Source organism: Psittacula echo (genome assembly GCF_963264785.1).
Source record: "Psittacula echo genome assembly, chromosome: 21".
Lineage (NCBI taxonomy): Eukaryota > Metazoa > Chordata > Aves > Psittaciformes > Psittacidae > Psittacula > Psittacula echo.
The window spans coordinates 69211-80731 of NC_137757.1; the positions used below are offsets into that span (position 1 = coordinate 69211).

At 53.6% G+C, this 11521-nt stretch overlaps 2 protein-coding genes across 2 annotated transcripts; both read left to right on the forward strand.

Moving 5' to 3' along the window:
- Positions 1-1790: 1790 nt before the first annotated feature.
- Positions 1791-6525, forward strand: FUCA1 (alpha-L-fucosidase 1; the record flags this gene model as incomplete). Its single annotated transcript, XM_080632333.1, has 8 exons — positions 1791-2137; positions 3048-3182; positions 3388-3525; positions 3755-3860; positions 4287-4487; positions 4697-4887; positions 5805-5904; positions 6394-6525. 8 exons carry the CDS (start codon positions 1791-1793, stop codon positions 6523-6525), a joined length of 1350 nt encoding a protein of 449 aa, XP_080488459.1.
- Positions 6526-7757: 1232 nt separating this feature from the next.
- Positions 7758-11521, forward strand: HMGCL (3-hydroxy-3-methylglutaryl-CoA lyase). The gene is made up of 9 exons (XM_080632360.1): positions 7758-7817; positions 7892-7978; positions 8110-8217; positions 8594-8689; positions 9212-9360; positions 9679-9742; positions 10071-10259; positions 10403-10528; positions 10875-11521. The coding sequence occupies exons 1-9, from the start codon at positions 7767-7769 to the stop codon at positions 10974-10976; spliced, it is 972 nt and encodes a 323-aa protein (XP_080488486.1). The 5' UTR covers positions 7758-7766; the 3' UTR covers positions 10977-11521.

Consider the following 11521-nt stretch of genomic DNA (forward strand, 5'->3'; position numbering starts at 1 on the left):
CTCGGGCAGGTTCAAGCCATTCCCCTTGGCCTGTCCCTACAGGCCCTTGTCCCAAGCACCTCTCCAGTTTCCCTGCAGCCCCTTTAGGCACTGGAGCTGCTCTCAGGTCTCCCCTTCAGGAGCCTTCTCTTCTCCAGGCTGACCCAGCCCAGCTCTCCCAGCCTGGCTCCAGAGCAGGGATGCTCCAGCCCTTGCAGCAGCTCCATCCAGCAGCTCCACGTCCCTCTTGTGCTGTTGCCCCAGAGCTGGATGCAGCCGAGAGGACACCAGAGATACAGTGCACAGATGGAGCTGTAGGTGGCAAAGCCAGGGTGCATCGCCATGTTGGTGGCACCTTTGCGGAGCTCACCCTGGGTGGGTGATGCAGCGGAGCAACAAATAGCAGCAGGCACATTGGCAGGTACGATGAATCTCCACGTACCTACCGCCGATCCTAATGGGGACCTGGCATCGCGGTAACAGCAGCAGCAGCATCTACCAACATTGTGCGCCATGGGGACCCCAAACCCCTCCCCGCTCCATAAGTACCCCAACACCCATTGATTTTTTTATTCATTTTCATTCATCAGGGATTGGTGTTGAGACCGGTCTCGTTCAACCTCTTTGTCGGTGCCATGGACAGTGGGATTGAGTGCGCCCTCAGCAAGTTTGCCGATGACACCAAGCTGTGTGGTTCGGTTGATACGCCGGAGGGAAGGGATGCCATCCAGAGGGACCTCGACACGCTTGTGAGGTGGGCTGATGCCAACCTGATGAAGTTTAACCATGCCAAGTGCAAGGTCCTACACCTGGGTTGGAGCAATCCCAGGCGCAGCTACAGGTTGGGCAGAGAAGAGATTCAGAGCAGCCCTGCAGAGAAGGACTTGGGGGTGTTGGTCGATGAGAAAATGAACATGAGCCGGCTGCAGTGTGCGCTCGCAGCCCAGAAAGCAACCGTATCCTGGGCTGCATCAAGAGGAGCGTGACCAGCAGGTCGAAGGAGGTGATCCTGCCCCTCTACTCTGCTCTCGTGAGACCTCACTTGGAGCATTGTGTGCAGTTCTGGTGTCCTCAACATAAAAAGGACATGGAACTGTTGGAACAAGTCCAGAGGAGGCCACGAGGATGATCAGGGGCTGGAGCACCTCCTGTATGGAGACAGGCTGAGAAAGTTGGGGCTGTTCAGCCTGGAGAAGAGAAGCTGCGTGGAGACCTCAGAGCAGCTTCCAGGGTCTGAAGGGGGCCTATAAGGATGCTGAGGATGGACTCTTCATTAGGGACTGTAGTGACAGGACAAGGGGTAACGGGTTAAAACTGAAACAGGGGAAGTTTAGATTGGATCTAAGGAAGAAATTCTTTACTGAAAGGGTGGTGAGGCACTGGAATGGGTTGCCCAGGGAGGTTGTGAATGCTCCATCCTTGGCGGTGTTCAAGGCCAGGTTGGACAGAGCCTTGGGTGCCATGGTTTAGTGTGAGGTGTCCCTGCCCATGGCAGGGGGTTGGAACTGGATGATCTTAAGGTCCTTTCCAACCCTGACTATTCTATGAGTCTGTGATTTTTATTCACTTCATTTACAACAACTTTTATTTGCTTTATTCCGGTTTATCCAAGTTTACTCGGTTTTCAGCCACTTTTAGGCACTTGTCACGCAGTTACTCAAGCTTCATTCGTGCTGTACACCGCGTCCTGCCCCTCCGGTGCCCGCTCTCTGGTGCCCCGGGGCACGGCTCTCAGGGCGCGAACGCCCGGACCGCGCAGCCGAGCAGCCAGGACAGAGCCGCCGCTGGGGGGCGACATCGCCACGGTACCAATGGCGGCGGCCCTCGCTCTGCTCTGTGCGGCCGCCGCGCTCGGCCCCGCGGTGCCCGCGCTCCGCTACCGCCCGGACTGGGCCAGCCTGGACGCGAGGCCGCTGCCGGCCTGGTTCGACCAGGCCAAGGTGGGGGTGTTCGTGCACTGGGGGGTGTTCTCCGTCCCGGCCTGGGGCTCCGAGTGGTTCTGGTGGCACTGGCGGGGCGAGCACCGCGCCGATTATGAGAGCTTCGTGCGGAGCCGCTTCCCGCCCGGCACCACCTACGCCGACTTCGCGCCCCTCTTCACGGCGTACGACTTCCAGCCCCGCGACTGGGCCCGGCTCTTCCAGCGGGCTGGGGCCAGGTCAGTGCCGGGCGCTGAGGGGGTGGGTGGGGGCCCCTGAGGGGATGACGGGGCCCTGGTCACTGTGGGAGCCATGTCTGGGGGTCCCCGAGGGGATGGGGTCCCCAGCAGGATTCAGGGGGCCCAGAGGGGCTGGGGGTCCCTGGGCAGCACATGGTGCTGAGGAGGTGATGGGTCTTGCTGCTTCCTAAGTCTCTACTCTTCCAGTGTTAAAATCCCTCTGTTATTCTGTAGTTGTGTCTTTATTTCAAGGGTGATCAGAGAATCATACAATCCCAGACCGGTTTGGGTCGGAAAGGACCTTAAGATCATCCAGTTCCAACCCCCTGCCATGGGCAGGGACACCTCACACTAAACCATGGCACCCAAGGCTCTCTCCAACCTGGCCTTGAACACTGCCAGGGATGGAGCATTCACAACCTCCCTGGGCAACCCATTCCAGTGCCTCACCACCCTCACAGTAAAGAATTTCTTCCTTAGATCCAATCTAAACTTCCCCTGTTTCAGTTTGAACCCATCACCCCCTGTCCTATCACTGCAGTCCCTGATGAAGAGTCCCTCGCCAGCATCCTTATAGACCCCCTTCAGATACTGGAAGGCTGCTCTGAGGTCTCCACGCAGCTTCTCTTCTCCAGGCTGAACAGCTCCAATATTCTCAGCCTCTCTTCATACAGGAGCTGCTCCAGCCCCTGATCATCCTCGTGGCCTCCTCTGAACTTGTTCCAACAGCTCCATGTCCTTATGTTGAGGACACCAGAAATGCACCCAGTGCTGCAAGTGGGGTCTCAGTCCAGTGACCCTCAAAGAGGGCTCCTCACAGCATGGTTTTTCAGCCCCTTGCTTTTATGCTGGGGGGATGTCTCGGGTATTTCCTTTGTCATCCTGATGAAGGACGGGGTTTTCCCCTCAGGTATGTGGTACTGACCACGAAGCATCACGAAGGCTTCACCAACTGGGGGTCATCCGTGTCCTGGAACTGGAATTCTCTGGATACGGGGCCCCACCGGGATCTGGTAGGAGAGCTGGGACAAGCCCTCAGGGAGAGGTAGGGCACTGCCAAAGTCTGCTGTTGCTGTCCTTTGAATTCTCCTGGCTGCTCTTGACAAACAGTGGAAGATCATTAGTTTAACATGAGGAAAACAGTGTCCTGAAGTCTTCTGTGAAATAATAATGCGAATAACCTGATCTGCCTCTGGTTCTTAATCCCTCCTGCCAGCCTAACCCTTTCCTTTGTGTTCTCTGTCCTTCAGCAACATACGCTATGGGCTGTATCACTCGCTGTTAGAGTGGTTTAATCCACTCTATTTAGCTGACAAAGAAAGTGGCTTCAAGACCCAGAACTTCGTTTTAAAGAAGACGATGCCAGAACTTTATGATCTCGTCCTAAAGTAAGAGCTGCGACTCATTAGAAGTCAAGAGCATTTCCTCGCTTCAGTAGTGTAGAGAAAGATGCAGAGAAGAGAGGGGACAAATGTTAATTCTTTGTGTGAAGCATAAACCTGGTAATGGCAGCAGTAGGAAGAGGAAGTGAAGCTACGCTCCATCGCCAGAAAAACAGTGTTCCTTTGTGGGAGGAGGAAATGAGCCACTGTGAAATAACACTCATCTCTCTGTTAGATACAAACCTGATTTGATCTGGTCGGATGGAGACTGGGATGCTCCAGAGTCATACTGGAATTCTACCTCTTTCCTTGCCTGGCTCTATAACGACAGTCCTGTCAAGGTATCACTTTCAGCTGTCCCTCATGGCCAGCGTTTTATGGGTATAGGAGATCTGGGAGCAGTGAGATATGAATGAGATCAAATCAGAAACCCGCTGCAGATACCAAATGTGCCTTATTCTTTCACATGCACAAAAGCCTAAACTGTGTTCCTTGGGAAGACTCCAGTGTCCTTTACGGCACACACATGAGAGGCTCAGAGCCCAGGAACCTTCTTGCCTCAACTTCTGCAAATACTGTGAGTGAATAGAGAGAGGTTCTCCCAGACTGGAATTCAGCCTTGTCTGGAGGATCCTCGCTCTCATTCTGTTGATTACACAGTGGGGTTTAGGTGCTTACCTCCTGAGATGCTTTTGCTAACTTAGGAGGGATAATGCAAGCTGAAAAGGGAGAACATTCTCCCTACTGAGCTGAGTTTCTTTTTTCAGGACACTGTTGTTGTTAATGATCGTTGGTGCAGTAACTGCTCGTGCCATCACGGAGGCTACTACAACTGTGCTGACAAGTACAAGCCAGGAACTCTGCCAGATCACAAGTGGGAGATGTGCTCCTCCATTGACAAGCTGTCCTGGGGCTATCGCAGCAACATGAACATTGCAGAGTTAATGGATGAAGCAAGCATCATTGAGGTAAGAAATCTGGAACCAGAATAACAGGTATGGGGGGGGGTACTGAGAATTAGAGGTTTCCTTCAGCCTCCTGCTTGCCGAAGGAGTTGTGTTCCACGCAATCGGGCTGGAGGTAAAGGAGCAGCTGATGAGGACAAAGCCTTCCTCAGATTCCTTTTTTCTCAGAGGTGATTATAATGCCATTTGTTACCTTGGTTTATCTGTCACAGGAGCTAGTGCAGACTGTGAGTTTTGGAGGCAACTACCTGCTCAATGTGGGACCTACAAAAGAAGGGGTGATTGTTCCCATCTTCCAAGAAAGACTTTTGGCCCTTGGGAGGTGGCTGGACACTAATGGGGAGGCGATTTATGAAACAAAGCCATGGAGGGTACAGATGGAGAACAGCACAGACATGGTGTGGTAAGGACCCTGCTGCATGGTGTCATCTGAGCTGGCATGGCTTCCTTATCTCTTCTTACAGTTAGTATGCTCTGAAGTGTTGCCATCAGGTGCAGATGGCATTGCAGCAATGTGCTACAATTGGAGTGTTCAGGTACTGCCCCAGGGTCTTCTCTAGTTTGAATTGCACAAATGTAGTTAAACATCTCTGCATTTACAAACTGTATGTGTTCAGATTGTTTTTAAGCTGCTACAGGATGGTACTGATCGCTGTTACCCAACTGAGAAGGGCAGCAGTGAACCAGAAACTGCTACAAAACCAGAGTTACTTTATTTCCTGCAGTGCGTTCAGGGTAGGAATGCAGAGCAAAGAGCAGCATATCCGCTCTGTTGACCACAGCTGAGGCAAGGACAGATTAGCAAGGACTTTGTTTGGGTTTCATCAGCCGGTGCTGCCTGGCCAAATGGTGGGTCCAAAGTGACAGGTTTTGGGATGAGGGGAAAGTAAGGGATTGCTGAGCTGTGGCAATAGGTAGCCGATGTTCTTGTGCCATCTGGGATGGGGAAGCTCGTATCTGTTCTCTCTCTTAGAATCACAGAATAGTTTGGGTTGGAGAGGACTTTAAGATCATCCAGTTCCAACCCTCCTGCCATGGGCAGGGACACCTCACACTAAACCATGGCACCCAAGGCTCTGTCCAACCTGGCCTTGAACACCGCCAGGGATGGAGCATTCACACCTTCCCTGGGCAACCCATTCCAGTGCCTCACCACCCTTACAGTAAAGAATTTCTTCCTTAGATCCAATCTAAACTTCCCCTGTTTAATTTGAACCCGTTACCCCTTGTCCTATCACTACAGTCCCTGATGAAGAGTCCCTCCCCAGCATCCTTATAGGCCCAGCATCCTTATATAGCCTCTTGACCTCGCTCTCATAGGTACACTTCTAAGGGACCTGTTGTCTATGCCATCTTTCTGCTCTGGCCTCAGGACAACGTTCTGGAGCTGTCCTCACCTGCTCCATCCCCAGACACACAAGTAAGGAGCTTGAGATAACGCCCTCTGAGAGCTTGTCCTGGGCATGTGTGGGCTGGGAAGGGTCCAACCTAGCTTCATTTGGAAACTGGGAAGAGTGTGGAAGTTGTCATCCTGTGCTTCTTGCTCTGGGGTGCTCTGGCCCGCCTCAAGATCCTCGCAGCGTCCCAGATTATTCTCCAGCCCTTGGCTCACTGCTAACCCAGGGCATTGGGTAGGATTTACCAGGACAGGCTTATTGTCTGCCACAGAGCAAGCAGAGACACTTCTCCCCCAGAGCTTTTTGATCCTATTGGCACAGGGACGTAAATAACAAGCCTCACACACAGGAGGGATCACTCGTCTTGCATCTCCAATTCAAATCACGTACACTGACCCCTCATTGTCATTGGAGTGACGCAAATGCTGGGGTGCCCTTTGCTCTCAACAAACAGGGCTGAAGCCTGCACGGTAAAAGCAACGATTGAGCATTTCCCCTGCCCTCCTCTGCAGGTGACCATGTTGGGGTTTGCGGGAACACTGAAGTGGCAGAAGTCCCCCGGTGAAGGACTGCTTGTAACACTGCCCTGCATGCCTCCATCCCCTCAGTCTGGCTGGGCCCTCAAGCTTGAGGGTGTGAAGTGATGGCTGCAGGACGGAAGCAGCAATCTCCCCTGCCTTCCCTTCAAACTGAATCCAGGAGGATTTCTCAGTTATTGTTGAATAAATCGTCTTTCTTGTAAGAGAATCTCTCTTCCAGTCCCTTTTGCTGTGATCTGGGTGTCAAGGGGCCATGTTTGAAGAGATCTAGAAGAAATCAGCTATAGAAAATCATGGTCTAATACAGATCCATTATTTATATTCTGGGGGAGGCAGTTGTAAGCAGAAAAGGTTTGTTCTGATTTGCTCAATTGATGGAATCATAGAATCGTAGAGGTTGGAAAAGACCTTTAAGGTCATAAAGTACAACCATGCCCCAGCACTACCAAGGCCACCACTAACCCATGTCACTGAGGGCCTCACCTACATGGTGTGAACTCTTGCAGGGACAGTGACTCCAGCACTGCCCTGGGCAGCCTGTTCCAATGTCTGAGCACCCTTTGGGGAAGGAATTGTTCCTCAGCTCCATCTAAACCTCCCCTGGTGCAGCTTGAGGCCGGTTCCTCTTGTCCCATCCCTTGTTCCTTGGGAGCAGAGCCCAGCCCCTCCTGGCTCCATCCTCCTGTCAGGCAGTTGTAGGGAGTGATAAGGTCCCCCCTGAGCCTTCTCCAGACTGAGCCCCCCAGGTCCCTCAGCCATTCCCCATCACACTTGTGCACCAGGCCCTGCACCAGCTCCGTTGCTTTTCTCTGGCCCTGCTGCAGCACCTCAGTTGCCAAACAGTGATCTGTACTAAGAAACCTGTGTGGACTTTGGAGAACTGGCACCGGCTGCCAGCGACCTGCTCGCGGGGCATCGTCCTGGCTCTCATGATGATGCTGACACAAACGTGGAACCAGGTTAAGAAGGGAAAACAGGGTGATGGCCCTTTGCCAACCCGGTCACGCCGGTAGCTTCTGGTGCAGGAGGGCGCCCATCCAAAACAAACACGCGGTGCCTATTTAGGGGCACGGGCCAGCGGGAAAGCCAGCGTGTGATGAGCGGCTCCCGGGCGGCCGCACGGTGCCGGAGGGAAACATGCCGCAGTGCGACACGGGCTCGCTGGCCCGGGACGGCACGCGGGGACCGGTACGAGCGGGGTCCCTCCAAGGGCGGGCGGCGAGCGGGGAACCGGGACCGGGGTCGGCATCGGGATCCACGGGGTGGGAGGGGGAGCGCGGCAGCGCTGCTGTCATGTGGCCATGACGCCACACACACACCCTCGGGTCACGTGAGAGCGGTCGGACATGGCGGCAGCGCGGCGGTTGCTTCCGCGCTGGGCGGTGCCGCTGCGGCCGGTGAGGGGGAGCCGGGGGCCGCGGGTTCGGGGCCGGGGTTCGGAGCTCTCCTGACGCTCTCCCTTTGTCCCCAGGTCAGCTACGCGGCGGCATTCGGAGCCCTCCCGAAGCGTGTGAAGGTGGTGGAGGTGGGGCCGCGCGATGGGCTCCAGAACGAGAAGGTGCGGACGGGACCGGGGTTGCTCCAGGCACAGGGGCCGTGGTGCCACCAGCAGCCTGTCCCGTGTGTTTTTTCTTTCTAAACGCCGCTTTTTGTGGCAATAACAACCGACAGTAATTCTCTTGTTCTTAGAACATTGTACCGACCCCGGTGAAAATCAGTTTAATCAACATGCTGGCCGAGACGGGGCTTCAGGTCATAGAGGCCACCAGCTTTGTTTCCCCCAAGTGGGTTCCTCAGGTCAGTATTAAAGTGTTCAGTAGAACCGTGTGTTAAAAGATGCCGCCTCATAGAGAGTAACCTGGTCAAAAGCTCCTGCTTGCTCCCAAATCCCTGTCACTGGGAAAGAGCAAAGCCAAATAAAGGTGCTTGCGACATTGCAGACCTTCGGACCCTGAGGAGGAGCACGCAGCAACTCGGGTGCCAGCCATGTCTATGTGCTGGGGACTGAACTATGCTCCTGCTCTGGGTGCAGTGCTGCTGCCTCTTCAGGGGCCCATTGCTCTGATTCCAGAACAGTTCTGTCCCCGTTATAGAAAGAGGTTTTAGAAAGGGTTTCTCATTCACATAGGTGGATGTGGTCACCTTCAGAAACCTGTCCTTGCTCACCTTGCAGATGGCTGACCATACCGAAGTCATGCAAGGAATCACCCAGCTGCCTGGTGTGAGTTACCCTGTGCTGACGCCGAACCTGAAGGGATTTCAGGCTGCGGTAAGAGGTGGCAGCGTCTGGATGTTCCCAGTGTTCCCGGGCTGTGGTTAAGGATGGGAACTCTTATCTTCCATCCTGCAGGCAGCAGTCTCATCTTGTAGTTCCTTTCCAAGGGATCGTTTTGCTGGGGAAGTAAGGATCTGCTGTTTGGAAGTAGAGGATCTTAAGGTCCTTTCCAACCCTAACTATTCATGAGTCTATAATAGAAAAGACCTTCAAACATTTTCTATTGTTAAAAAGGCACCTATTTGAATTGGCAGTGGTGCTGTCAGGCTTACCTGCACGTCCCGCAGCTCTTCAGACTGCACCCAGCTTTACTGCTGACTCTTACTTACACTTCTTTGGTGTGAGACTTGGATCTCATCATGGTTTTGCTGTAGAATGAACTGAGGAAAGAATTGGGTTATTCAGGAGGAAAGTGGGGGAGAAGTCTTTTTGATAGAATGGGAGCATTGCAGTTGTGTTTGTCATTCCCCTCGCAAGAGAAATCAGCTCGTTTTAAGTTGTGCTTTCTGCTGGCAGGTGGCAGCAGGAGCCAAAGAAGTGTCAATCTTTGGAGCAGCATCTGAGCTCTTCACAAAGAAGAACATCAACTGCTCCATAGACGAGAGTCTGGAGCGGTTCAGTGAAGTGATGGCAGCAGCCAGAGCAACCAACATTCCTGTCCGTGGGTGAGGGATTCCTGCTGCAGGCAGAGATGTAACTGCCCCGGTTCCTCCCTGTGGAGCTGGCCTGGGCAGTGCAGGGGGATTGCTTTTCAGCTTTACCTGGTTTTGGGGGGTGTCTCTCTACCGGGATGGGTGCAGGACATGTGAGCTCAGTGCACAGAGAAGCATTGGTGTGGGAACGGTCACGCTAACACCCTGACTTTTGGAATAGGAAGTTACTTCTTCCATTGTATGGAGCATGTGGGGTGCAGCACAAGCCCTGCTTGACCTGGCCGGTACAACCTCACTGCAGTTCTCTAACTAGGGGTTTTTTAACCACAGATACGTTTCCTGTGTCCTTGGCTGTCCCTACGAGGGGAAGATTTCTGCAGCTAAAGTTGCAGAGGTGAGTTCATCAGCTGGGTGGGTTTTGTCTCGCTTGTATGGACGTGACTTGGACACTGAAGGTTAAATGGTGTCAAACCATTGAACCGGACTGAGGAGAGACTGGGGAAGGTGAAGGTTACAGGGAGCTGCCATCACGGTGGAGAGAGCTGAGTGTAGCTGGAATGAATGGGAATTCAAGGAGCTGTGGGGATCTGGAGATGTTTGATCCTGGAGAAGAGTCCCCATGGTGCTGCATTCCAAGGAAGCTTGCACTGATTCTTGTGTCCAGCTTTGGGGAATGGGATGACCAGGCTGCCTTCTCAGTAAACACCTCGGCTTCTGGACAGGTCTCGAAGAAGATGTACTCGATGGGATGCTATGAGATTTCCCTTGGTGACACCATTGGCATTGGGACCCCGGGGAGCATGAAGGAGATGCTGACAGCTGTCATGAAAGAGGTGCCAGTTGGGGCTCTGGCTGTTCACTGCCACGATACCTACGGGCAGGCTCTTGCCAACATCTTGGTAGCACTTCAGGTAAGATCCTTGCTTTGGAGTGTTGCATTTGTCCGTGTTTCTTTGGGGCTTGGTTTTGTGCTTGCTGTAAACTGTGGATTTGAGGGGCAGGATGAGGCACAGTTCATTGTTCAAGGGTTTACTGATGGTGGGGTTGTTTGCAGATGGGTGTGAGCGTGGTTGACGCTTCCGTCGCTGGCCTTGGAGGCTGCCCCTATGCCCAAGGAGCATCTGGAAACGTTGCCACAGAGGACTTGGTGTACATGCTGCACGGGCTGGGCATCCACACGGTAAGCACCAGCCTGCAGCAGCTGAGCCACTCGCACCATGGCTCTGCTCGGTCTTCAGCAGGGGTGCAGAATGTGACCCAGGGAGCTTGAGCGAAACGGGTAGGGCTACGGAGGATCCCTCTGGGTCTGGCGGGGGCCTTGTTGTGCCATGCCAAGCCCACTCCTCCGCCCTTTTCCAGTGCACTGTGATTTCACCCTCACTGTCTGGATCACACCAGTGAGCAGCAGGCACACAGGGCCTTGTGAAAGCACCCACTGGGCCCCCTTCACCCCTGCTAGTCTGTTACGGGGCAGTGTGACTGGCAGAGCTGGTGCTGAGGCGTGTCCTGTCTTTCTTCCCATAAAGGGTGTGGATCTGCAGAAGCTGATGGACGTGGGGACGTTTATTTGCAATGCTCTCAACAGACGAACCAATTCCAAAGTGTCCCAGGCCTCTTGCAGACTGTGATACCAAGTGGAGTTTCTCCTTGGACCAAGAAGAAAGCAAGGATCCAGGCTGGCTGGGTTTCCCCTCTGATCATCAGTGCCCTTTCCAGACTCAGTGCCTGGGAGGAAATGTATAATCCACCAGAATCAGTGACGAAATGAGAAGAAACAAATCCCAGGATACTGTGTGCAACCTTGATGCCATCAGCTATCTGCCTTAGGGAAGGGAGGATGTGATGGGCTGAGGGAGAAGTAGTGGCCACAACCCTCGCCTGGGAGCTGTGGTCTCCAGCACCAGCTCAGAACAGGATCTGGTAACTTTTGCCTTGAGAGAGTGTTGCCATCATGCTGTCAGCAGGGGATAAAGCACAGCTTTTCCCATTAGAGCCTGTCTCCAGATCAGGCTCAATCTCTCTTTCCTCCTCACTACAGATGCTAAGGCTGAAACCAGAGGACTCCCCTTCCTCATTCAAGTGCCAGGGGCAGCCTTGGACCTTCTGCCTTAGTGTTTAAGGGTTGTCATAATGGGCTGTATCTGTTGTAAGGTACTTCTAACTACCAGGAATA

Coding starts and splice junctions, on each gene's coding strand:
- HMGCL (XM_080632360.1), top strand. CDS start 7,767: ATGGCGGCAGCGCGGCGGTTGCTTCCGCGCTGGGCGGTGCCGCTGCGG. Junction 8,690..9,211: donor TGAAGGGATTTCAGGCTGCG/GTAAGAGGTGGC, acceptor TTCTGCTGGCAG/GTGGCAGCAGGAGCCAAAGA. Junction 10,260..10,402: donor ACATCTTGGTAGCACTTCAG/GTAAGATCCTTG, acceptor GGTTGTTTGCAG/ATGGGTGTGAGCGTGGTTGA.